This window comes from Phodopus roborovskii, unplaced genomic scaffold, assembly GCF_943737965.1.
Source record: "Phodopus roborovskii unplaced genomic scaffold, PHOROB, whole genome shotgun sequence".
Classification (NCBI taxonomy): Eukaryota; Metazoa; Chordata; class Mammalia; order Rodentia; family Cricetidae; genus Phodopus; species Phodopus roborovskii.
This window is the reverse complement of record NW_026126424.1, coordinates 4935080-4962833: the sequence shown is the minus strand read 5'-3', so window position 1 is coordinate 4962833 and position 27754 is coordinate 4935080. Positions and strand designations below refer to the sequence as shown.

The window sequence follows — 27754 nt, the reverse complement described above, 5'->3', positions numbered from 1 at the left end:
AGACTGAACCCTTCCTCATCAATTACTAGTTAAGAAAATGCCCTACAAGCTTTTCTATAGTCCACTAATAGAGGCATTTTCTCTTAGAAGGTTCCTTTCTCTCTGATGACTCTAGCTTGTATCAAGTTGATGTAAAACTAGCCAGCATAGATGCTGATCCTGAGCTGTAGCCACTGTAATGTGAATATTAGCTGAGGTAGTGAAACATGGTGGCTGGTTTTCTATTGCATTTTTTTTTTCAAGTGGAACAGTTAACCAAATGATTGACACACGAATTGTTGGAGAAATTGTGCATATGCCAATTTTTTGTTAAAACCTTTTATTTTGAACTAGACTGCTTTGAGATGTCATTTCAGAAAGGCAGCCACAGTCATGATGGTTGTAAATGTTCACAATTGTGTGTTCTTAGGGTTTTCCATCCCTGGAGTTTGCAAGTTGTTAACTTAAAACATTCTTTATATGGCCGGCTTCTTGTTTGCAAGCCAGCAGATATGGTAGCAACCAAAGATTCCAGTGTATGAGCATTTGAAAGACTATGCATGCTTGTCTGTGCTAGAAATAACAGCAACTAAAGTGAAGGCTTAAGAAAAACAAAAGAAAACAAAAAAACATAGTGATTACTAGATTATCCTTAGTATTTTGCATTAACTCTATAATGTTCTTGCTATTAAGAAAGCATATTTGTGGGCTGGAGAGATGGCTCAGTGGTTAAGAGCACTGCCTGCTCTTCCAAAGGTCCTGAGTTCAATTCCCAGCAACCACATGGTGGCTCACAGCCATCTGTAATGAGATCTAGTGCCCTCTTCTGGCCTGCAGGGAAAGCATGTAGACAGAACACTGTATACATAATAAATAAATATTAAAAAAAAAAAAAGAAAGCATATTTGTTACAGAAATTTAGGTTCCATCTTACAACTGAACATGTATGTGTGTTGCTTAGATAAATGTAACCACTGTAAGCGTCTATATGATCTGGGATTTTGTTTTTACTTTGAAATGGGAGCTTTTTGTTTACAAGTTCATTAAAAACTAAAAATTGAAAACAAAACAAAACCTAGCCAGCATAACTGATCCCTGGGCAACTTGACACATGAACACATCAGTGTTAAGCTTCAATCTTTCCTTTCTTGTTTATCTCAAGATGATATATTAATGTAAATACCACATATGAAACATTTTTTAAAAACTTAAGTCCCATAATCTTTACAAAATTAAACATTTTAAAATCAATCTTTATAAAAAATTCAACTGGGTGGTGGTTGGACATGCCCTTAATCCCAGCACTCAGGAGGCAGAAGAAGGTGGATCTGACTTTAAGGCCAGCATGGTCTACAAAGTGAGTTCTAGGACAGCCAGGACATAAAAAAACCCTGTCTTGAAAAATGAAGGGGGGAAAAAAAAATCCAAGATCTTCTTAAAAATCCAGAATCCCCTTATAAAGTTCAAAGTTTTTAAACTGTGGGCTCCTGTGAAATCAATAAAAAGTTAAATATTTTCTTACTTTAAGAGGGAAGAACCAGAAGACAGTCACAGTCAAAGCAAAACAAAACCCCAGTGTAAATAATTCACTGTCCAGTATCTTGGGCTCCTCCAGGGACCGGAATCACCTCTGGGGCACCTTCTGCAGCTCATACAGCGAGTCCTCTAGGTTCGGATCGGGTTTATTTCACACTTGCTACTACTGTTCTGCTAGTCATCCCATGGTGCTGGCATCTCCAGAGTTCTAGATCTAGCAGCTAAATTGCACTTTCAGCAATAGCCTGTCCCTTCTGTGCATGGCCCCTTTAATCCTGGGCCTTCAAACTGCTGCTGAGGGTGCATCTTCACCACTGGCCTCTCCTGGCCTCAGTGCCAAGCTTCAGCTGCTTCATGCCCTCACAACCATTACCACTTGGGTCAAGTTGCCAGCACAAGTTACAGCTTTGGCCCACCTCTGAAACACAGCTTGCATGTGCTGAGCCTGAGGAACCACTCCCCAGGAGATTTCACCTCAGTGATGTTGGTTTGTTAAGCACAGGTGATTCTTCAGCCCCAGCTGACCAGATGCCACAGATTCTTCACAGAAATGTTCTGCTAGTCTTTGCTACCATCTGAAACTTCACAGGTCAGGCCTCCATTGCCTTCTCTGCTGTCCACATTCATATTTTTCCAAGCTCCTGTGGAGCAGCCCACTGAGGTTTGAACACTTAATGGCTTTTCCAGCCCAAAGTTTGAAAGTCCTTTTGTAGTCCTCCCTAAAACGCCATAGGCTGGGCCCTCCCTCGTCAATTACTGATTAAGCTTGTTTACAGTCCAGTCTTATAGAGGCTTTTTCTTAGTTGAGGCTCCCTCCTCTCTGATGACTGGCAGGTGTCAAGTTGACATGAAACTAGCCAGCATAAGAATGTTCTATAAATTATACTAGAATTGCAGCAGTACAGAAGGGCCCAAACTTGATTCATGACTTCCCTCACAATTAAGTAATTTTTTTAAACCTTATTTATTGGCCCAAAACAAATGCATGACAGTCCATTTGTTGAATGTTAGCATTGAATGATAAGTGTGTATGCCCTGGTAACTTAGCAATTTATTACCAAGTGAGCACAGCTATGAATGCAGTATATGCCTATCAGGTACTATATAGCGTTTTTTCTCAACTGAAGCGGTATCTAAAAAAAGCATTTAGGTTTGTCCTTTCAAATGAGCTTTAGGATATTTATTCCTAAGTAACAGTAGATTCAGAGTATCTGTAGTTATCCTTTTATTAATTCACCATGCATTAGAAATAGATCCTTTAAGGACATTCTTTTGGCCCTTTTTAGCTATTTTTCCCTGTATCCTGTGTGGGCTTTTAAACCTTGTGTGGAGTGAAATGCTAAAGTCCTCAAGGGGGCAGCAGAGGAAGCCATTTGAATCCTAAAAAGATCATGAAGTGAGGAAGTCTGCCTTGCAGACACTCTTCAAAGCAGAAGGGTTGCAGAGATGCCACTGTCTGCCACATAGTTAAGTCTGACAGTGTACAGACCTCTCAAGCAAAGCAAAGGCTTCTTCGATTCCTCTCCTATTTTTTTTATCGATTGCTTTCTGTATGATAACGGTGGTGATTCTTAGATGAAGCAAAAAGATCTGTACACTCAAAGGGCTTACAATGCATTAGTATACAATAAGGAGGAACATTCCTATATGTATATATTTTATATATATATGGCATATACTTACGAAGTTCTCATTTTTAATAATTAATTTACCTACAGCCTGTTGAGTTTCAAGGCCATCAGGTGAAAGGATCAGCCACTAGTGGTTTAATGGTCAGAGGATACAGCGTACAGCTAGGATGCAGTCAGTTTCCAGGTAGCATTGAATATGAGGACTTCAGGACACGCACTCCTGTTTGGACACCAGAGTTGCCTAGCACGTGTGTGCACACTGACTTCTTGCAGGTATAGTTGTGTTTTGCCAAGTTTTTTTTTTTTTTCAGTACTAAATTTTGTAAATCCTTATAGAAGAGGAGTCCAAGGATAAATTGACAAGAACCGCAATGGCTCTAGTCAGTGCACACATGGCACACATGCTTTCTGATTTGTTGCTGTGTTTGTAATTTTCCATTTTACCTTCCTTTGAGCAGTACCAGGTTTTGAGCTTTTCTGTAGTCACTGGAGTAAATCAGCTTATATAGTATTAATCTTTCCTCTCATGAATCCTTTGGTTTGCTTTTCTTTTGTGTTGCCAAGTCTATTCTATTTTCCACTCTTCATAACATTATAATTTGTGGTCACCATTGCTTGAATTACTGAAAAAGAAACTTTCTGTGTGTAATGACTTTAGATTGTAAATTTCAGACTTTGAGAGGCCAAAGCAGAAAAATTTCTGTTAAAGGCTAGCCTGGCTGTAATAGAGTTCTAGGTAGTCAAAGAACAAAAGAGGAAGAAATTTGTAAACTTTTCTAATTGTTGTTATGTGATAATTATGGTCATAGGATATGGATTCTGAGTTTGTCACAAAATGACTAGATCTCCCAAGACAGTGGCTCTTAGTAAGTATGGTAGATTGCTAACTGACATATGGTGTTCTCTGAACTTTAAGATATTGTTCTCTATTTCATCTCTTCAGCCTTTTTTCCCCCACTTTTGAGACAGTGTACTACTCAGTAACCAGGCTGGCCTGGAACTTACATGTAGTCCAAGCTGACCTTAAATATGTAATGATGCTCCTGCCTCATTCTCCAGACTGCTGGGATTCCTAACTCTGTAATTTAAAATATTTTATATGCAGGCTGTTATTCAAGTAGGATAATTTTTCATTGTGGTTTTGATTTGCATTTCTTGTTGACAAGGGATGCTGAATACTGTTAGCCACTTGTGTATTCAATATACAACATTTGTGTAATATTTGAAGAAATCTCTGTTTAGAGTTTAAGGCTAGTCTGGCTAAATAAGAAGTTTCAGACCTGGCTGGGCTACCTAGAGAAACATTCTCTCAAAAAGGGAAAAACAGAAAGGATACCAATTGAGCTATGTGTAGCTGTATACCTGGGATTCTTGAGAGAGAGAGAGAGCTAGAAAGGAAAGAAAGGGAAGGAACGAAGACAGGTAAATAGGGCTACCCTGGTCATTTACCTTTTATGTTGCTTCAGTTGGATTGAATTTGAGCCTTTACTCGGTGATTGTTGATTGTTGTTCCCAGCACCATTTGCCACTTTCTCATCCGATTGTTTGATCTTATAGTCTCTTGTCAGATGAATACTTTGCCTGTATTTCTCCTATCCTGTACATGGTCTCTGTTGACCTTTTTCTGTGCAGGAGGTTTTTAGTTTCTTAGAACCCCTTTTTCCTTTTATTGCCTCTTGTTTTGGGGTTATATCTCCAGAGTAGAGTAAGTTATTACTGAGCCTTCTGATAAAAGGAATATAGAAATATGCCCCATTTTGTTAGCTACTTGGAGATGATTGGTGGCCTTGGCAAGGATAGTCACAGTGAAATTGTATGTGTACAGGCCCATTCAGAAGGAATTAAAAAATGAATGGGGTCGGAAAGTAAAATTATGGCTAACTCCTAAAAAGGTGTCAACCGTTCAATCGCTCTACCCCGCCGACCCCCATGAAGGGCTGGGAATCAAATCAGGGCTTCACACTTGCTGTGCAAGTGCTCCATCATTGTCCTTGTAGAATTTCCATGCTAATGACATGAGACCAGAAAACATAAATACTGGGTACCTGGAAGGGCTGAAGTGCTCCAAGTAAGGATATAGCTATGTAAGCGGCGGCGGTACAGGCGGGCTGGGGTTCTGTACTGGCGGGCTGGGGTTCTGTACTGTGTAGGTAAAGTCAGCGTTCTCTGACACGCTGACATTGAAGTAGAGATGAGAATGCCATGGCAGTAGCTGAGAGGAAAGGAATTTGTGGCAAGAGACAGTTGGCCAGTTTGTAGGATAGTGAGGAGGAACCAGGAAAGTGACAGAAGTGAGGTCAGAAAGTAGGCAAGGGGACTGTCAGGTAGGGCCATGTAAGGTATCACAGAGCAGTCACATACATTGAAGAAGAGACTGGGGGGATTAGAGGTTTGGATCAATGAAGAAAAACGATTGAGCTTAGTTTTTAGAAACAACTCTGGCCAGTGGTGGAGAATGTACTAGGGGAACAAGGTGGAATGCTTAAGATTTTCTTCTTTTATGTGTATGGGTGTTTTGCCTGCATATATGTCTGTGCACCACTTACATGGCTGTGCTCTGGGAAGATAGAGCATTGGATTCCCTGAAACTGGGTAGTTGTGAGCTGCCTTATCAGTACTAGGAACTGAAGGACAAACACTACTTTTAATTGCTAAGCCATTTCTCCAGCCTCTTGTTTTGTTTTTTGAATCAGGGTCTCACAGTGTAGTTATGGCTGGTCTACTCAAAGTGCAGACCAGGCTGATCCTGAACTCACAGAGATCTGCCTGCCTCTGTCTCCAGAATGCCTGGCAGTTCTTTACTGTTAACATGACAAAGCCTAGAGTCTCCTGGGAGGAGGAAATCTCAATTGAGCAATCACTCAGATCAGATTGGCCTGTGGTCGTGGTCTTGTCTTCAAGGAACTATCTTGATTGTTGACTGATGTGAGCAGTGCCATCCCTGGTAGATGGACCTGAGCTGTGTAAAAGCCAGCAAGTCAATAAGGAGTATTTCTTCATGATTTCTGATTCAGTGCCTTCTGGGTTGTTGGCCCAGCTTCCCATAGTAATGGACTGATACCCGGAAGTGTAAGCTGAAATAAACCATTTCCTCTCCTTAGTTACTTTTGGCCGTGGTGTTTATGATAGCAACACAAGGCAAACTAGAACAGTATTGAGTGTGACTGTCATTAGGTTTTGATTTTGGGGAAAATATAGCAGAACTTAAATGCTGTTCTTGTGAGAAAAGCAGTGAATTGATTATGTAGCCATTCAGATCTGACTATATTTAAAAGTCTCCTGCACTTAGAAGGAATACCTTGAAATATATTTCATCTATGTGTAACTCTGTGAAGTCCAAAAACAAAGCTGCTCAGATCTTGAGTATGCAAGAATATCGTTTGCACAGCCCATACCTAAGATGGGACTCAGGTGAGCCCTTACAATGGAAATTTACTTTCAAAACTAAGTCTTCATAATGGAATCAGTCCAAATCAGAATGCCACCCACTTAACAATAAATCCTAATCTTTTTTTGTACTTAAAATTATTGTTTATGTTAGTAAGTTCTTCCTAGCCTGTCCTTTTTGTTGAAAATGTTATAGTCCTAATGTGCTTAGAGTAGTTACTTCTAGAATAGAGGTTACTAGAATTCAAACTAATAGAAAAGGATACGGTAAGAACATTTTAGTTAGTGATTTTCTTTTTTCTGGACAGGTGATTTCACCAGAACAAAAGATCTCTGCATCGAGCCCTGCACCTACTTTTTCTTTCGACACAAGAAATGAAGACTCTGTGCTTGAGTTCTCTGAGGAGTCTCTGAAAGCAAGGACTTTCCCTGGTGACCTTCATTTCCTCAGCTTTATCTGTGAAGGGCTACTGGGCTTCAAGTGTCAGGGATCCCACTGTCTCTTCCCTTCTGCCTCGTCTGTCATGGATGCTGTTCAGACTGCATTTCTTCTCCAGTTCTTTCTCCCTCCTCTGCTGTCTCTTCACTTCCCCCGAAGGTGTCTCTGCCGTCGAAGGACTTCTTGCAGCTAAAACACCAACACTTGGCTCCTCTTTCTATCCTGCTCTGAAGTAGCTCAGAGCAAATGTCTCATCAGCACCGTGATTGACCTTGACATTACCTCTTCATCTCCTCATTTTGCTTTGGTATACTGTCTGTATCAGGAATTCCTCAGTGGCTTATGCCATCGATCATTGTTCTCAGGGTTCAAGTGTTTGCATCGATTTCAACTTATAAGCCATTTTCTTTTCTTTTCTTAGTCTTTTTGAGACAGGGTTTCTCTGTGTAGCTTTGGAGCCTGTCCTGACACTTGCTCTGTAGACCAGGCTGGCCTCGAACTCACAGAGATCCACCTGCTTCTGCCTCCTGAGTGCTGGGATCAAAGGCATGCACCACCATCACCTGGCTTATAAGCCATTTTCTGCTTCTTGAAAAGTATATTGTTTAATAGGATCTCTTCCCACTAATTTCTTTTTCCCGATAATTTCACTTATGTGTTTTTTTCTTAGTCTGAAGTTAGGTTTGGTGATAGGCAAAGTTATACATGATTGGTGGGTTTTTGGTTATGAATTGATGATTAGTATGAAAAAGAAAACCTTTAATGTGAACCAGTATTGAGTTGGAGTTGGCTTTATGGTTGTGTCTGGTTGAAGGTGAGGGGAGGAAGGAAGGGTAGAAGATGTGAATGGGGTGGGGATGGGTGTGAGGTAGTATTCTTGTAATCCCAGCACTCATGAGACAATGCAGGAGGATGGTACTTAAAGGCTAGCTTGGGCTACTTGGGGGTAAAAAAAGGATACGGAAGAGTTTGTATGGGGGAAATACATCCTCTGAAGGAGGCATGATCTTTAGTTCTGTGATAGAGTTTTAATTTCTATCACTGTTGCTTTGTTAGGCTGTTGGGTTCTAATATAACACTTAATCAAAGAATATTCTTTGGCTCACTTATTACTCTACTACTTCTCAAATGATCATCAAAATTTATTCCCTATAAAGTATAGACTGTGTCAACGTAAGAATCTATATTTTTAGATAGACTTTAATAATATTCAATTCTTATGCAGTTTTGCTGATTCATTAATATATCCAATAGATATTTATTGCTTTTTTGTAGCACTTTCAGCCGTGTCTCTATTCCAGTAGCTACTTCTAGAAAGAAGGAATTACAAAACTCATTCAGACAAAATCTATTTGATTAATTTACCATATAAAACTAAAAACTTTTTCTTGTGAAAAGTATCATAACTCATAAATATAACATAGTTGTTATCACATCATATTAAGTGAGCTATTAACTTTGTTTGCAGAAGGAATGTGAACAGATATCAACTCATTCTGTGTTCTTTCTGATTGTGCCATTTGATCTTTGAACCTTTTTTACCACATCTGTAAAATAAGAGTGATGTACCTTTACTCAGATTTGAATGCTTTGAAAACTTAGATGTTCTGTAAATATGAGTAATTGAATTAAATACTTAGTTCTATAGAAGAAAAGAGAAGGATTTACATTTGGCAGCATTAAAAGGGTCTTTAGATCTAGAAATTAAATTTTGAAACTTCAGATTTTGATGTTAAAGCATTTACTTTGGAGGGGGGCAATAAAATGATGTTAACTTTTTTACACAGCAAGTCGGAACCTTCTGTCCTTGCCTATGTGCCCACTGTTTTCTAGAGTATGGGTGAATACTGTTTAAACATTTGTATTGAGTCAGCATTATGTTTTCTTTCAGGATGGAAAAACAGAGGTTTTGTGGAGCGTGAGAACCTTCAAAGGTTTCCATTTGCAAACAGAGCCTCAGTTCCTTTCATTGCTTTGCCACCAGATGATTCTTGTTCGTTTATGACTGATGATGATGTGCGAGAGTCTTCTGTCTTGAACCTGTGCGAAGAATCAGTTCTTTCCCTTGACCTTGGACCTGAGGACCAGGGTGAGACTTCTTCCTGGGAAGGGTCTAGAGAAAAGACTCCAGGAGATGATTTACTGCTTCTTAAGAGTTCTACACAAAGCAAGTGGCTGAAATATCAAAACACATTCCAGTGCAATTCAGCTGCTCTGAACAGAATTGATGGTGAAATGACAGAGGGCGTCTTTGCTGAGGGTGTCTCTGGGATGCAGTCTAGCCACACAAGTGAGAGGCTGCATCATGCTGTGACTGAGAACTCTGTAGACCATGTACAATTGCAGATGATGAAAGGCATGCTCTATCAGCAGCACCAGGACTTTAGCAGTCAAGGCTTGCTTTTCAGAAAGAGTCCTCTTTCTCTGAACTCAAGGCAGATTTCCAAGACTGAGGAAATTCAAGCCACATTAGGAAGCTCTACCAGCTACAACTCCAGAGTCAAAGATTTACAGGTGAGGGGAGTCATCAGGATCTCTGTGTGTTTTTCACTCAGTAGTTACTGTCTGAATTCCAACCGAAGAGTAAGCAAATTGTTTGTGAACAATTTACTTTTTTGTCAGATAGCTATTTTTTATACCTTTCTTAATAATTATGAATATTGAATTATGAATTCAAAAGTCTTGGCTACACTGTTAGGCATTTAAAAGGTATTTAATAAGTATAAGCTCTTACTCCTCTTTTTGCTACTCCTTCCAGTACTGATCTGTGATTGTTTTTATTTTTGATTATCAACTTAAACTTGCTGATTAGATTATTAAGATAAGGCATATTCTTCTATTACAAAGTCATCATTATACTCATAACAGAAATTGAAATATAAAATGATCCATTTGTAGTAAAACATTAAAATCATTAAGAGGCCAGTGAGAAGAGTAAGTCTGTTTAAGAGTTAAAAATTCATGTAGTTATTCAGGCTTTATTTTGTTTTTACTTTAGATCATAAAAGAATTTTCATGGATTTTAAAAATCAAAAGTACAATTAATGTTTTCTTCATTATATATGTAAAGCAATTTATTGGTAAATGGTGTTTTTTGTTTTTTGTTTTTTTTTTTTTTTTTTTTTTCAGGAGATAAATAGTTCTGAGCTATGCTTCCCAAGTGGGCAGAAAATAATATCAGCTTATTTCCCTCAAAGGCAAGTTCACATACCAGCTTTTTTCCAGTCTCCCATTCACTATAAGCAGATCTTTACATCTTCTATCATAGGTATGGCTGTTATATTTTTATTCTGATGATAACCTAGTGTATTTGAACTAAAAAAGAATAATACTTAATGGATTTTTATAGTAAATTCTCTTCTGGAGATTTATTTTGCATATGTTTAGAACTTATCAGTAACTTAAATCTAATGTCAGATCAAAATTGAGCTTTAAAAATGGGAAATTGCAATATTTTAAAGATTATCTCTTTTTATCTATTAAAATAGAAATAAATGTGCCCATTACACATAAGTGGAAAATGTTTAAGTACAACGCATGCTTAGGTCTGAATGTTTTGAGGCATGAGAGTAAAACTTGCCTTTTGAGAGATGGATTATTATAAGGTATCGAAGTGCCTGCCTGTTATTCCAGATGTGGGAGAGCTTGAGATCAGTTTAGACTTACATAATAAGACTTTCTCGAAAACTAAACTAAAATAAGATCAATAAATAAATGATGTGGTTGCTAACAGCACAATATTTATATATATTAAAATGTTACAGTGAGGGGCTAGAGAGATGGCTTAGCTATTAAATGTACTTTCTGCTCTTGCAGATAACCTGTGTTCCATTTCAAAAGCCCACAGTCAAATGTTCATAACTATCAGTAACTCTGCTCCAGGAAAGCCAATACTCTGTGGTTTCCTTGGGTACTGTAGTCATGTGCACAAACCCACATGCACATATGAACATAATTAAAAATAAGTCCTTAAAAATAGGAATGTTAGTTACAGTGAAGTTCACTACTACATACAGTTAATTTGTAACAATAATACAAAGTGTGGATGACTTTCAGAAGGAGTATAACAGAATCTGATAGACAAGGGCTTAACACAGTAGTGTTTTGCCTTGGATGCATTATTTGGATGACTGTGAAGCTGGGGGTTTTTTGTTTTGTTTTTGTAGAATTTGGCATAATTGAGACAATAATAAAGTACAAAAGTGATTGTTAGGGAGCTGGCTCGGTGGTTAGAGTACTCAGTGCTCTTGCAGAGGCCCAGATTCAGTTGCTGACACCCACATAGAAGCAAAACCACCTGGAACTCCAGCTCCAGGGGATCTAACTCTTGTGACCTCTCTGAGCACTGCACACACTTTGTGTGCTTACATACATGCAGGCACTCACACACATAAAACAAGAATAAATCTTTAAAATAATGGATGTTACAGTATTGTGTTACAGTTGACTGTTAAAGTCTATATTCAGATTGGCTAGGAAACAGCGAACTTGATACAAATACAAAATAATTTTGCATTTAACTTTCAGCTTTTTTTTTCTTGTAGAGCATCTGAATATATTGCTGTTTGGATTGGCACAAAGATTGTACAAAGCACTTTCCAAAGTTGACATATCCTTTTATATGTCATCGAAAGGAGAGACCCTAAAAAACAAAAAAAATAATTCACTATCCTGCCATCATAATCAACCTGCCAAACTTGTCATGGTTAAAAAAGAAGGCCCAAATAAGGTATTGCTTCAGCTCCCTCCCCACACTTACCTTATAGTTTAGCTATTATGGAAACTGAGACGTGAGTTTTCTTTGTGGCAGTAGTAGTTTAATAAGCTCTCAGTGCTTTTCTAATGAAATGGATGATATTGTGTTCCAGGATACAAAATTATGAATTAAAGTTAATCTAAAAACTCAGGGACTTAATGCATAATAGTGGATAGAAACTGATACAGGGAAGAAAATTACACATATAAGGTAGGAAGAGTGGACTAAACTATAGTGTTAGTACTGAGAAAGGGATCTGCTTGAGGGCTTAGAAAATGCTGAGATGAGACTTGAAAGAAATAAAGGCTGAAAACTACAAGGCTAAGTGAGTAGAAAAGAATGTGGGTATCACAAAGAGGGGTTAGTAACACATTGATAGCTTTTACTCATTTGTAAAACTGCTTACATCTATAGTAGCAATTAAATAATTTCACTATTTTCATGCATTATTATGACTATATAAATCTGACCTTAAAAAGTCAAAAGCAGTCAGGCAGTGCCTTTAATCCCAGTACTCATGAGGGAGGGAGAGTCTGTCTGTGAGTTCAAGATGAGCTTGGTCTACAAAACCAGTTCCAGGACAGCCCAAAAAAAAAAAAAATAAAAAAAAAATTCATAAATAATAGTATAGCTATATAAAGTGAATATGTAGCCACTAACAATCTTTGTGCTGTTTTCAAGATTATTTGATGGTTTGTTTGCATGTTCATGCTATGTTGTTTGTTAAAAGGGTTAGGTCACAAAGTATAAAATGCACCATTTTGTGAATTTTGTTTTTAAAAAAACTGTGTGTTTGTGTGCATATGTAGGAAGAAATGCACAGATATTGCTAGTAGTTGTTTCTGTCAAGTTGTCTAGTAAACACTTAACTGGCAAACAAAATTATAATTTGTTGCTTATTTTAAAGGATGTTTTAAAATAAGATTTATTTATTTTTACTTAATGTGTATGTGTGAATGTCTGCATATATTTGTACATACACACACACACACACACACACATGTTTACCACATGTATACCTGAAGCCCATGGAAGCCAGAAGAGTGTGCTGGATCCTTTAGAACTGGAATTATATGTGGTTGCTGGAAACAAAATCTGGGTCCTCTGCAGGAGTGTCAAGTACTCTTAATGCTAATCCAACTCTCTAGCCTCACAACTACGGTTTTGTCCTCAGAAAAATATACTCTTTTGATAAAGAGAAAATAAATGGACAAGTAGGTACCTTATAATTTTAACGTATTGTTTAAATTAATAAGAAAGTGATTTTTGAATACATTAATAACAGGCAGCCTTTATAAAATGCTTGACAAGCATAGTTCAGAAAGCAGTAGAAAAATAGAAATAGTTTTTTTTCACTAATTTAATATGCATGCTAGGCAAACACTATACCTTAAATTCTTTATATCTTCTTCCCCCTTAGGGTCGTCTCTTTTATACATGTGATAGGCCCAAAGGAAATCAATGTAAATTTTTCAAGTGGCTTGAGGAAGCAACTTCAGGACGAGTATCACAGGATGAGTCTCAACCCAATATGGTTTTTAATGATGTTAAGAGTATTGGCTCATATTTAAGAAGTCAAAAGGTACCAGTCTATGAGGAATGCCAGCTTTTGTTGAGGTATGTTTTATGGTACCATAAAATTTCCTGTAATTATTTCAGAGAATAGGAACCCTCACAGAATTACCAACAGTACTCTGGGGTTGATCCCAGAGTCTTTCACATGCAATGCTGTCATGCTTCTAAACCCATCAATGGTTTTAAAAGAAATTGAGATGGTGTCTTAGGGTTTCTACTGCTGAGAAGAGACACCATGGCCACGGCAACTCTTATAAAATAAAGGAAAACATTTAATGGGGTGGCTTACAGTTTCAGAGGTCTAGTCCTTTATTGTCATGGTGGGACATAGCAGCATGCTGGCAGACCTGGTGCTGGAGAAGGAGCTGAGAGTGCGGACGGAGCTACATCTTGATCTGCAGGCGACAGGAACTGGTCTGAGACACTGGGTGTGATTTGAGCATATAGGAGGCGTCAAAGCCCGCCCCCAAAGTGACATATTTCCTTCAACAAGGCCATATCTACTCCAACAAAGCAACACCTCCTAGTAGTGCCACTCCTTCCGAGTTTATGGGGGGGGGGTCAATACATTCAAACCATCACAGATGTAGAAAGTATGTATCAAGGAGATAACTTTCAGTCCTATAATTTTAAATGAAAGTAAGGCTTTAAAATTATGTTGGTCCTCTCTAAATATCAAGTGATGTCAACAGTTTCAGGACAACTGGCAAAAGGTAGTTTTTGTTTTATTTCCCTCCCTCCCTTCTTATTCTTGGCTATTCACAAACCTAGGGGATTACTGCTCGCCCCTCCAGCTGCCAAATACCCAAACTACTTTGTCTTAACCAAATCCCAACAGAAATAGGATTCCACAGCTACTTCTGGCCCTCACTGAGCCATACCATCAAGTCATTCTCTGCACTGTGCTACATCTATTCCCTTTCCATATGTGCTTCACCTCTGTAGAATTCTGTAGAACATCTGTGTTCCTTCTGTGCAGGGTTTAAATAAGATGCTCAGAATGTGAGATACCTGCATAGAGTTGCAGAGTCCCTTTACAGATCACAATTAGCATCTATAACCCAGTCCCAAGAACCAAGCAGATGTGCCTCTGGTTGCTGTTCCATCTTCCCTCCTGTGATGCTGCTTAGTAGTTGGGTAAAAGCCCCTAGACATGGTATACTCTTCAACCTTCTGCTGCCTGAGAAGAGAAGCCTGTTGGGTATTAGCAGGCTAGCATAAGGACAGGTTTGTGGCCAAGTAACAGCAAAGGACTTAGATTTTGATCTTACCCTTTCTGCTACCACTTGTAGAATGCCCATAGGGGGCACGTCATTCCTCCTATGCCTCTAGTAGTCACTGGACATGACAGTCACATGTGCCCAACCTCTAATTTTGACTACTGTGCTATTTATTCTGGACACTTCTGACCACTCCAAGACTCACTACACACCTGGGTAAGATAAAGAAAAGGTAGGGAAGACACACTGGAAAACTAAATTCCAGAAAGACATAGTATTGCAAGAGAAATTAGCCCTGTGTTGTGTTCAGGCTTGGGGTTGAGAAAGTCTATGCTCATCCACAGGTTCACTTGTTCCATACCCCCAGCCCTCAGTGTGGGACTGGAGCCCAGGGCATTGCATATGCTAGGCAAGTGCTCTACTAGAGCTGTACTTCCAGCCTGTGAACCCTGTGCCGGGGCAGAGGCATGTGCCTTAGGAATAAACCTTGTTAGAAGAGGGAAGTCCCCCTAGCACTGCAAATTGATCTATCTCAAGTGAGGTCTAGGAGCTGGCTTAGGTCTCTCCTCCCCATCCTGTCTGACCATTTCCATGTAGACCAAAGCTACAACAGAATATCTACACAGGAAGCCACTGACTGCCCAGCAGCTCCCTCTGCTGCTAATCACAAAAACTGCAGGTTTGTGGTGCCAGCCCCAGGGGCCAATCCAACTATTAGCTCAAAACAAACAGGTAGAAAAACTAGCCAGCGTCAAGGAACTACACATAAATGAACATATGCATGATAGAGCAATTTCCTTTTAACTAGGGAAGGGCTGACCAGTTACTAAACCCATCCACACAGCAGGACCAGTAGAATGTCCCAAGTCCAGAGGTTACAAAAGCCACAATCCTACATCATCATTAAGATATATTCTTTGCCATAACTAGACGGAGGTAACCTGAAGTAACAACCCACTTTGTGCTTTCTTCAAGTTCAAACCTGTTAACTGACCTTAGAGCTGAGGCAAGAAAAACAGAATTTCTTGAATTGGTCTGTTACTTCTGACAGGGAAGCACCAGGTGAGGACTGCCTGTAGGTCAGGCCCCCCCCCCCCCCAGTGACTCTAGGCTGGCAGCAGTGCCCAGGACACTGAGCCATGAAGGACCATCAGGGATCTGTAGCCCTCATGATGAGCAGGGCGCATCCTGGGCTATGACTACTGCAAGGTACAGGAAGAATCCCCTAGACAGCACCAGCAGCAGGAGCATGTGAAAGAGGCAGTAGCATTAGGGGGAATGAGGTCCAGGTCAACATCTGGAATGTCATTCAGGTGATAGCCATCCTGCAGCAAATGCTGGCTCACATGCTGGTTCACCTACTGTCAGAGTCAAGAGACACCAGGCTTTCATCTGGACTCTGGCTAAGAGCAGGATAGCCCTTGCTAAACTTCACTGACCATTTTCCTGCATAATCCAGGTGGTTAGACAATGCCCCTAGCAGGACCCGTTTAGCCTGAAGCTTAGCCTGAATGGAAGGTCCCCGCTGTGGCTGACATTCCCCAAGCTGAAGGGCTGTCCTGCTGCCCCACTCAGAGGGCAGTACTATGCCATCTGGAGCTGTGCCAGGCTGGGGTCGCTGTGTGGACATCTGCACCCCATCCCCCCACACCGAGCTCTGCGGCCACCATGACTGGCCCCGCCCAGCTGCCACAATAATAATTCTTTAGCGGTACAGGAGCAGGTCATTCCAAGCCTGAATTATAGAGCTGGTAAGAGAAAGTGGGCTCACTAAATAACTAAACATAGTAACAGTTCGCATGAAATCTTGATAACTTATTGAAGGCTTATAGATGCCAGAGTCTTTTCAAAAGACTTTGTGTATATTATTTCTTCTTAACAATAATGTAGAAGATGATGGTAATTAAGATTATTTGTTATTCTAATTTTATGGCTGAATAAATGTAGATGGTCCAGCTTCTAAATACTTTTTTCGGTCTTGATGATGATAATGATGATGATATTAGTTTGGCTTTTCAAGACAGGGTTTCTCTGCGTAACAGCTCTGGCAGTCCTGGAACTCTTTGTAGAACAGGCCTTGAACTCACAGAGATCCACCTGCCTCTACCTCCTCAGTGCTGAGATTAAAGGTGTGTATCACCACCACCCAGCTGATAGAATATATTTACATTTTATGATATCTGTGAAAGTAAATAAACATCAAAGTCTGGTTCTTTTCATTACATGCTGTGTTAAAAATTAAAATAATTCTTCCTTAATATTCAAATTGATTTTAAAAAGTTTTAATAACTTTTATTTATGCATATGTTATGTGCATGTTTGTGAACACTATATATGTGCACATTTATGGGTACTGTATGTAATGTGCATGTTTGTGGGGGCCAGAGAAGCTATTGGATCTATTGGAGCTGGAGTTACAAGTGTTTGTGAACTGACAGGGAGTATTCTTAACCTGAGCAGTCTCTGCCATGCAAATCCACTTTTATTTTTTGTTCTTTTTTTATTTTTTCAGGAAAGGATTTGATCTTCAGAGAAAACAGTATGGCAAACTAAAGAAGTTTGCAACTGTAAATCCTGAATTTTACAGTGAAACAAAAAGTAAGATTTATCTTAAGCTGAGTAGGAAGGAGAGCTCCTCAACTTATAGTAAAGGTAGGTAGATCTGATCGTGTTCATGACTGAGTTCCACACAGCTGAGGATCTTGGTTAGCATTGTTGTGCCCAAGTCGAGAAGATCCCCAAAGATCTCCAGGGAGAGACAGACCCATCAATGCAAATGCATAATGTTTATTGTTCATCCAACCATGACAGGGACCTCATCTGGCTAGCTGATTGATGCAGCAGCCACCAGAGGAAGGGGGTTCCCTGTCTACTGCCAGGTTTTTAAAGGCAAAAATCATAGGATTACATCAGTAGGTATGGGTTGGTTTCTGATTGGTTAACATTTGAGGAATAATTTTTGAGGAATTTCTCAAAGTCATATTTTGGCATGAAATACCTGTATACCAATTATTCTCATTAGTCAGTGCTGAGAGGGAGCATTCTGTGGTTTCTATGGCTTTGTCTTGTTCCTTGTAGGTGGCCTGTTGGTCACAGATACCAGTAGTTTTCAGAACTGTCTCCTGGAGACTACAGAGGAGGTTTTGGTCTCCCCTGGAGTTTCTTTTGTGGCCAAACAGTTCCCAGGAACAAAGTTATCTAGGAGGCTTGGAGGGGTCGGGGGGAGGTCTGGAGTTTCTTTGTGTTGTGTGCTGAGTCAGAGGCCTACATGTCTTTTCTGTAGCCTTTCATGGCTACTAAAGCAGGGGGCTGAGTGAGGGTCTGGTCCCTTTATTTCTTACAATTTTTCCTCAGTGTAAATTATTGGAAGTGAAGTGTTTGAGTTTAGTTTACCCCTTTCAAGCATGTCCCTCTGCAAATCCAAGTAAAGAGAATTCCTAAAGTATAACTTAATAGTGTCATACAGTGAAAAGTGTGCTATAGTAGATCATTTCTAAAAAGGTATACTTAAAAGTTTTAGAGTTTTTAGAGCTGGGCGGTGGTGGCACATGCCTTTAGTCCCAGCACTGGGGAGGCAGAGGCAGGCAGATCATTGTGAGTTTGAGGTCAGCCTGGTCTACAGAGGGAGTTCCAGGATAGGGTACAAAGCTACACAGAGAAACCCTGTCTTGAAAAACGAAAAAAAAAAAAAAAAGTTTTAGAGTTTTTAATCGCAGCACTCAAGAGATAGAGTGAGTTGAAGTCAGCATGGTCTACAGAGTTGCAGGACAGCCGGGGATATACAGAGAAACTCTGCCTTGAAAAATCAAAACCAAAAAATTTTGAATTTTTGAAAAATTTAATTCCAGAAGCAACTTTATTGAAAAGCTATACTAAATTCTTGATACTATATAAATAATAAAGTAATTTAACTCTGTGTGCCACATGGCCTGGCATTCATGACCTATTCATTTTATTTTGTTGTTTCGTTTTTTTTGTTTTGGTTTCCAAGACAGGGTTTCCCTGTGTAACATAGCATTCCTGGCTGATCTGGAACTCACCCTGTGGACCCTTCTGGCCTCGAACTCACAGAGATCTGCCTGCCTGCCATTGTATCCCAAATGCTGGGACTAAAGGTGTGTACCACCACCACTGGGTGTTCATGAGCTATTCTTACTCCAGTCCTTACATAGCTGTAAGGATTCTTTATTTTTATTTATATATATATAAATAATCCTGGAAATGGAAATGTTGCATTATAGATTATAGGAATGTAACATACATCTTCATCTTAGAGTTCCAAACTGGTTTCCATGGTAGTTTTTAATCAAGTGTAGTCCTAGTACAAGAGAACCTGTGGATCAACCTACTCAAGTGGCTATGCGATGAACTTGTAGTTTTAAGTTTGCACTTCTCTGTTTACCAGTGAGTGCAAAATGCTCTTTCTGTGTTTATTAGCTCTATGTGTTTCTCACCTACTTTACTATTGGGTTTGTTTGGTTGGTTGGTTGGTTGGTTGGTTTTTTTTTTTTTTTTCCAGACAGGGTTTCTCTGGTTAGCTTTGTAGACTAGGCTGCCCTCGACCTCACAGAGATCTGCCTGCCTCTGCATCCTGGAGTTCTGGGATTAAAGGTGTGTGCCACCACTGCCCAGCTTACTGTTGGGTTTTTAGCAGTTCTTTATATAAAAGGTTTTTATGTGTTCATGTTATTCCTTTGTTAGTCAGATATATTGTGAATGTCTTCTCATGTATCAAATCTTTTTATTTAGAGACTGATCTGGTGCTTGCAGACAAGCAACAGAACAATATATATTTCTCATGCACTAAGCTGTTAAGAAAACTTTGAGAGTCTGGATGGGGTAGGGCACACCAGGACTCAAAAGGCTAAAGGAGCATTGTGTGTAAATCATCGCACAAAACACACCAAAATGTGTCGACACTGGAACTGTAGTGCAGTGGCAGAGTGGGTACATGACGTGCACAGGCACTAGGCTCAATACCTACTGCCACCACCACCGCAAAATGCCATGCTGAATCCCCTAACTAGCTATAGTTCTTTGTTTGTTTATTTTGGTCAAGCTTACCTAGCTGGACTTGGAAAATATTTGGTCTTTCAGGCGATCTTTGGGTGATTTCAAAAACCCTAGACTTTGAACTAGACACCTTCATTGCCTGCAGTGCCTTCTTTGGGCCATCTTCTGTGAATGAAGTGGAGCTGTTGCCTTTGAAAGGCTATTTCCCTTCTAAGTGGCCCACTAATGGTAAGTATAGTCCTGTCCACCTAATTTCTACTTAAACAGAGCACACAGAAGGCAGTGAGAGCAAGAGTGATGTGTAAAAAACACAACCCAGGGTCAGCTGCCCAGAGGTACAAGCCTACAGTGGGCTTGGCCCTTCCACTTCAATTGTACATCCAGAAAATGCCCCGCAGGCTTGCCTAGTCAGATGGAAGTACTAGTATTTTCTCATTTGAGGTTACCTCTTCCTGGTTTGTGTCATTGACAAAAAACTAACACATATTGAAAGTTGAATTTATAAATATTTCTACAGTTCAAGTTCTCTAACAATATAATGAAACCTTGAGGAGCTTGAGAGTATCAGAGGTTAAGAGCAATCATTGCTCCTGCAAAGGATTCAGGTCTAGACCCAGCACTCACACAATGGTTAATAATTATCTATAATGGCAATTATGAGGATCTGGTACCCTCTCTGATCTACAAGGACACTGGGCACACATGTTGTATACATATACATGCAAGTAGAAAAAACACTTATACACATTTAAAAAAAAAAGAAATCTGGAACCATCACCTAGTATTTTATTAAAATTGATGTGGGCATTGGTGGTGTACGCCTTTAGTCCCAGCACTTGGGAGGCAGAGGCAGGCAGATCTCTGTGAGTTCAAGGCCAGCCTGGTCTACAGAGCAAGTTCCAGGACAGAGAAACCCTGTCTCAAAAAAAAATTTTTTTTATATATATATATATATACATATATATATATATATATAAAACATGAGATCTTTTTCATGTAATTTTTTTCTAGATGAGTCCTAATTTTCTTGGTCTTTGAAGGTATATTAAATAGTGTATCTTTACATTGAGAAGACTTTAGTGACTGGAGATTCAGCCGAGTATGATTTTTTATCTTGAGTACCTAAGTTATTTTGAGAAGTTCTCTTTTTAGATATATGTATTTTTATGTGTCTGAATGTTTTGCCTGCATGTGTTTCTGTGCCACACATGTATACCTGGTATATTCACTGGTCAGAACATGGCATCAGGACCCCTGGAACTGGAATTACAAATGGCTGTGAACTGCCATGTGGGTGATGGGTCTCCAACCCTGGCCATCTGGAAGAGAAACAAATACTCAACTGCTGAGCCACCTATTCAGCCCTCTTGAGAAATTTCTGTGAAAACAGACTACCCACTTTAGTTTTCTTTTAGTAAGGAAATCTTTAGGCCTGGGCTCCATAAGACTTGTCTCAAACAGAAAATTATAAATTTCCCTGACATTTAGGGCCCTGGGAAGTCTCATAGCAGAATGACTTAAGTTAGTAAGTTTATTCCCATCTAGTTCTATGAGTATGGAAGTTCTGGAGACTTTGGTTCTATTTCTGATGGTTGAATTTGGTCCATAGTGAACTAAAGACACATCATTTAATGATCTCAGATTTCTAATGTTTTATGTTTTTAGCCTTTGACCTCCCTCCAACCCCCTTCATCTTGATTAAGACAAGATCTTGCTGTGGAGCCCAGGCTAGCCATGAAATCACAGAAACTGCCTCTGCTTCTGGAGTGCTAGCATTATAGGCATGCATAACTTGCACACCCCACACAACTCATTTTGTTTGCTTATTTATTTATTTATTCATTCATTCATTCATTCATTCATTCATTCATTCATTCATTCATTTAATGAGACAGAGTCTCATTAGGCCTGGCTGGCCTCAAACTCATAGTGATTCACCTGCCTCTGGGATTAAAGGCGTGTTGGGATTTAAAAGTGTGCTCCATCATGGTCAACTGATCTGTTCTTTTTTTAACTAAGTAAACATATTCAACCAGTATGAATCTAGCAAGAGCCCAATTAACAATTAGTCACTTTTCATGTGGATATTTTTGTGTTTGTTGCAGATGTTTTCTTAGCAATGTTCAAATTCTAGTTTTCTGTTTTCAATATGTTTTAATCACAAGAGCATGAACACTCCTCTACACAGAGCATAAGCACGGTGTTACTAAAGAGAACTGCTACAGGCAAGCAGTGCCCCACACTAGCCCTGTTTTTCATTCACTGTATATTGTCCTAAGTGTGATTTCAGTTATGCAGTTTTTGAGTGCTCACACTCAAAATGAATGAATGGAGAACATAGTCATATAAGAGACATTTAAACACCTCTGAAAATTTTATTTTCTGTCATCTGATTAGTTTGAAAGCTAACCTGAGTTATAAGGACATTTAATTAGTTTGTTTGTGTTATTTTTATTTTCACCTAATATTCATTTTCTGTATTTTCTCTGCAGTAACAGTTCATGCATTATTGGTTTGTAATGCCAGCACAGAGCTGACGACTCTGCAAAATATTCAAGATTACTTTAACCCAGCTACTCTTCCAATAATGCCATACCTGTTAGCAATGTAAGTCATTTTTTCATCTTTGGATCATTGGTATTAAATTATGGTGTTCTAGTTTGCTTTCTTTTGTTTTCTAGTGTTGTGATAAACATTATAGTTAGAAGCAACTTGGAAAGAAAGAATTTATTTCATCTTATAGCATATGGTCTGTCATGAAGGGAAGTCAGGGCAGGAACTCAGTCCAGAACCCTGGAGGCAGGAACTGAAGCAGAGACCATGGAGGGATATAGCTTACTGGCTCTCAGGCTGCTTTTTTTTGTAACTCAGAACCCCCTGCCTAGGGCTGGCACAACCTACAGTGGGCTGCACCCTCCTCCTTCATCATTCATTAGTCAAGAAAATGCCCCACAGATTTTCCCATGGACCAATGTGATGAAGGTATTTCTTGATTGACTTTCCCTTTTCCCAGATGACATGAGCTTGTATCAAGTTGACAAAAAAATTAATCAGCCCAAATGGTAACTGAAAGTGTAGTAACAGAACATTGAATATATTTTACCAACAAAATTTTAATTATCTTTTAGATTAGGAGATTGCCGTGTATTAGTAAGCTAAGCATAAAACGGATGTGGCTCAGTGATAGAATGCTGCCAGCATGTGTGAAGCTCTGGGTTTGATCTCCAGGACCAAAATTAAATTCACAAGAGGAAAGAAAAAATATATGTATTATTTCCCTTCCACTTGTTTGTTTATTGTAGCTTGGGCTCATACTGAAATCAATTCCTCTTTATCTCTGGGGTAATTTTTTAAAGGATTTTTATAGATCATAACTTTATTCATCTGTATGGTTTTTCCTGAGTATGATGTTTTGTCTGTATGCATGTATGCACACCATGTGTGTGTCTGATGTCTGAGGGCCACAAAGGGTATTGGATGTCCTGGAACTGGAGTCACAGCCAGTGTGAGCTGCTGGAGTGGAAGCTGGATTGCCTGGAAGAGCAGCCAGTGCCCTTCCCTGTTGAGCCTTCTCTCCAGCTGCTTTTCTGTATCTTTGTGCTACATATCACTTAACATCCAAAAGAATGATTTGATAGTGTTGATGCTGATACTATTTTCATTCTAATTACCTGTGTCTCACATTTCAATTTCTCTTTTTCAAAAAATCAGAAATGGGGCTCAGTTATAGCTCATTTTGCCACATCCTCGAGGATCTAGGCTTCATATTTATTATCACATAAGCCAGCCATGGTAGCATATTGTGTTCTTACCACCTTGGAGGTGAAGATGGAAAAATCATGAATTCTAGTTCATCTTCAGCTACATAGAAGAGTTCCAGGTCAACCTGGGGTACATAAGACCCTGTTTTAATAAATCAAAGAATAGATGAATTAATCAACACAACTGCAAAGTGAATACATTAAAATGAGAAAAGCATGTTTTCCTGCATTGCTCATTCAACCCCATACATGCTAAATACATGCTCCACCACTGGGCTGCCCTCCATCATTCATTTGGATTCTTATTATCTATCTTGCAGCATTACCCTTTTCTTTGCCATAATGCCCTATGTTTTTGTTTTGTTTTTAAAGCCTTGTAACTTCATTTTTATGTATTTTAAATAACAATAAAGTCCATTTACCTATTATAATTTTTCCTTAAGTAGAAGCAATGTTAGTTATCTAAATCAGTCTACTACTTTTACTGCTGTGATTTTTGTGAAAATAGTTCAATATTTACATACCTCTATTTGGGATAATTAATTCTTTTTGGTGTGAAGAATATATGATATGTAAACTATTTAAATTAATGCTAGCATATAGTAGATATTCTGTAAATATTAGTTTTCTTGCACCCTCCAGATTGAAGCCTGTCTTCCAAAAATGTTCTCTAATGATTGTAAAGTGAAAGCTAAATTATAAATGTCTACTTATACATTTCAAAAGTCCCTTTTTCTGATGTATTCTCTTTTTACTAGGTCTCAGCCAGCTACAGTTAGCAATAAAAATGTTAATAAAAGAAAATTTATTCCACCAACCATTACAAATAGTAAAACAAAATTTGAACTCCTGAACCGAGGCGCCATCTTGCAGTTAGCTAGTGAGTTGATTGACTTACACGGGTTGAACAAGGATCAAGCTACAGCACTAATTCAGATAGCTGAAATGATGGCCTCCCAAGAAAATGGTGAAAATGCTCTGGAGCCCCACACCCAGTCCCTGCCTATCACAGTCATCCATGGTAAGAGAAAGACAGGCGTAGTAAATGCAGGCATTTACAGGCTCTTCTGCTCTTAGCTTTAATTTCCTGCTCTGTAAAAATGTGGATTAAAAATAGCACATGCCTTGTACGGTTGGATGCTTAAATGTTTAAATATAAGTAGAATGCTTAGAGGAGAGCACAGCGTATAGGACCCTTGGTAAAGTTAGCATTACTGTGTTAACTGCTCCATTGGAGTTTCACCTTTTTTGTATTTGACCTAGGTAGTCTCCCTCCCTCCCTCCCCCCTCCCTCCCTCCCTCCCTTCCCTTCCCTTCCATCCATGGTTTTTGAGGCAGGGTTTCTCTGTGTAGCCCTAACTATCCCAGAACTCACTTTTGTAGACCAGGCTGTAGATCTGCCTGCCTCTGCCTCCCAAGTGCTAGGATTAAGAGTGTATGCCACCACTGCCCATTGTCCACATAGATTTTTTAAGACACACACTCTTACAAGTCAGTCCTGTTTAAAATTCTTCAGTGTTTGTCTGCCAGTGTCAGGAGATATTTCAAAGACGTATATCTTTTTTTGAGACAATATAGCCTAGCTATCCTGGAACTCACTATGTAGACCAGACTTGTCTGGGACCCGCAGAGACCTGCTTGCCTCTGCCTCCCAAGACTCTTGTGGTTTACTCTCTTGTAGTTTGTGGCTTTGTTTACCCCCCAGCCTCTTTTCTTGCCTCTTTTCTGTATACCTGTGAAAATCTCTGAGAGTGTTGTCAACATGCTTAGCTGACTCTCCTAGACTGTTGGTGTGAGATTCTGCTACTGTTTACTTTAAAGGTCACCTTCCCATGTCCACCAAGGCAAAGATAGATTGTCTTCCTTCTCCGGTCTCATAACAGTGTCACCCTATTATCATATCATTATCTCTTTACCTATTTATCCTGTACACTGGAGCCTCACTAAAGATGAAAATGTTTTCTTTATCTGCTTATCCTCTTGCATAGCACATAGCAGGCACTCTGCTTTTTGAATAAATTAATTAAATGAAGGAGGGTGAGATAAAGAAAATATTGCTTGTACATTCATAAATTTTTTTATGAAATTTTAGGCGTTTTTGGAGCAGGCAAAAGCTATTTGCTGGCTGTGGTGATTTTGTTCTTTGTACAGCTGTTTGAAAAGTGTGATGCTGAAACAGTTGGAAATGTAAGGCCATGGAAACTTCTCATTTCTTCTTCCACTAATGTAGCTGTTGACAGAGTGCTTCTTGGGTAAGTATGACAAGTGGATTTAAATAACTGATATTTTAGATTATTGTTGAGAAGCAATCTACTGTGGGCACCCAGTGTCCATATGTTTTCTTGCTGCCTGACAAGAATACAAGGCCATTGCTTGTGACCTAAGGGCTATGAAGTAGTAGCAGTTTAACTTCTTAAGTAGTAATTGTTCATTTACCTGATAGTTTGTCATAAACAGTTTGGAATAACCCTATAACATGCAAGTTCAGCCCAGAACATGTAGGGTTGGAAGTGTGTTGCTGGGGGAGGCAGTCTGGTATGAGCCCTAAGCTTTCCTTTGAAAGGCATTTCTCATGGTTGCTCTGGTGGGGTAGTGTCTTCCTCTGGAATTAAAAGGAGGATTGCCCACTGCTTGTTGCTAAGAGTAGTGAATCCCAGCCTTATTGCTCCTTAGCTGTACAGTTGAACCCATTGCACCTGCAGGCATCTACTGAGATACTCTATCTCCTGGTGGAGCTTGGGGACCAAAGGACTTGCAACACCATGGCGCTTATGCTATTTCTTGTTATAAGTAAAAATCCTTTGCCTCTGACTGAGAGGGTTGGGATTATTATCATAGATGTAGGTTAAAATCCAATCCCCAAACCAATTGTAGATCTTCTCTTGCTCATGCACCTGCATAAACACATTAACATAGCTGAACAATGTAAGCTATGTCATTGTTTTAATAGGAGGGATACAAAGAAGACAATAACGATATAAGTAAATACAAAAAGAATTTTTCATTTCCTTTCCCTCTCCCCCACCCCCTTTCCCTCTCCTCCTTCCTCTTCCATACCTCCTCCTTCTCCTTCCCTCCACTCTTGAGTGTGGTACAAATGCACACCTTTACAAGTGTAGAGGTTAGATGAGAACATCATGTCCTATTTTATTGCTCTGCCTTATTACTTGGAGGCAGAGTCTCTTTCTAAGCCTGGGTCTACCCTCTGTCCCTCACAGTTCGAGGTTACGGGTGATTGTGTGACCATGTCAGTTTTTTGTTTTTTAATGTCTTCTCATGCTTGCACGGCAAGTGCTCTTACTTTGTTTGTTTCTTTGTTTGTTTGTTTTATTTGCAAAGAAGGACTGGCAAGATGGCTCAACAGGAAAAGGCATTTACCACAAGCCTGGTGAATGAAGGTACATGTGTGCCCAAAACGGCAGTGTGTGCACACACAGAGACAATAAATAAGTATATTTTTAAATGCCAAGAAAATACTCTATATTTACCAATAACTTAGTATTTATCTGAATTTCAGCATAAGCAACAACTTTATTTTTAAAAATTCATGACTCATCTATCTAGTGTTTTTGTTTAATCTTTATGTGTATGTGTGCCCCAGCATACATGTGGAAGTCAGAGGACAGCTTCAAGTGTTAGCTCCAGGCCCAGGGTAGTATCTGATGGCCTCTTCTGGCTTTTCAGGTATACATACATACATACATACATACATACATACATACATATATTCAGATAAAAAGAAATCTTAAAGAAATACTTAAAAAAATAAACCTTCAAAAATGTGTTTATCTGTCAAGTGTATGAAAGGAAGTAGATCTCTGTAAGCCTAAGTCTATATAAGTCTGACATGTATAAGCACACATTTCACAGCCAGAGGACAACACTGTGAATTTGGTTTTACCTATTACCTTTACATAGGTTTCAGAGATGGAATTCAGGTTGCTCAGCTTGCATGGCAAGGGCCTTTTATCTGGTGAGCCATTTCCCCAACCTTAAAATTAACCCTTTCATCAAATTAGTGTGTATGCTGGAAATACTTGGGCTAGAGAAGTGAATTAGCAGTTACTGGTCTTGCAGAGGACTAGTGTTTGTTTCCTAGCACGCATGATAGGTGGCTCAGCTCCAGGGGATCCAACATCTATCATCTATGGCCTCTAATTTTGCCTGTACACACACACAGATACATACATATTTTGAAGATACATAAGTATTTTGAAGAAAGTATTTAGGTTATATACCTTACATTTCTTCATGGATTATGTTTTTAATCCATTCACATTTACTTTCTGAATGTGGAGTTAAATAACATGGCATGTGTTGTTTCATGTCTTGCTTTTTAAAAGAAAAATTTAATAAAAACAAAAAAATTTTTTGCTGTTTTCTTGAGACAGCATCTCATATACCTCAGTGTTGGCTCAAACCCAATGTTAACTAAGGATGTTGCTCCTGCTGAGTTC

General features: G+C 39.2%; 1 protein-coding gene across 1 annotated transcript in view; it reads left to right on the top strand.

Moving 5' to 3' along the window:
- Nucleotides 1-27754, top strand: part of Zgrf1 (zinc finger GRF-type containing 1) — a 53855-nt gene that overhangs the window by 11431 nt on the left and 14670 nt on the right. Inside the window, exons 7-17 of the mRNA XM_051185533.1 lie at nucleotides 3234-3419; nucleotides 6842-6965; nucleotides 8864-9486; nucleotides 10102-10240; nucleotides 11517-11701; nucleotides 13149-13345; nucleotides 17036-17175; nucleotides 19621-19764; nucleotides 22029-22143; nucleotides 24056-24318; nucleotides 25390-25549. Of these exons, the coding sequence (XP_051041490.1) occupies nucleotides 3234-3419; nucleotides 6842-6965; nucleotides 8864-9486; nucleotides 10102-10240; nucleotides 11517-11701; nucleotides 13149-13345; nucleotides 17036-17175; nucleotides 19621-19764; nucleotides 22029-22143; nucleotides 24056-24318; nucleotides 25390-25549 (2276 nt within the window). The remainder of the gene's footprint in view (nucleotides 1-3233; nucleotides 3420-6841; nucleotides 6966-8863; nucleotides 9487-10101; nucleotides 10241-11516; nucleotides 11702-13148; nucleotides 13346-17035; nucleotides 17176-19620; nucleotides 19765-22028; nucleotides 22144-24055; nucleotides 24319-25389; nucleotides 25550-27754) is intronic.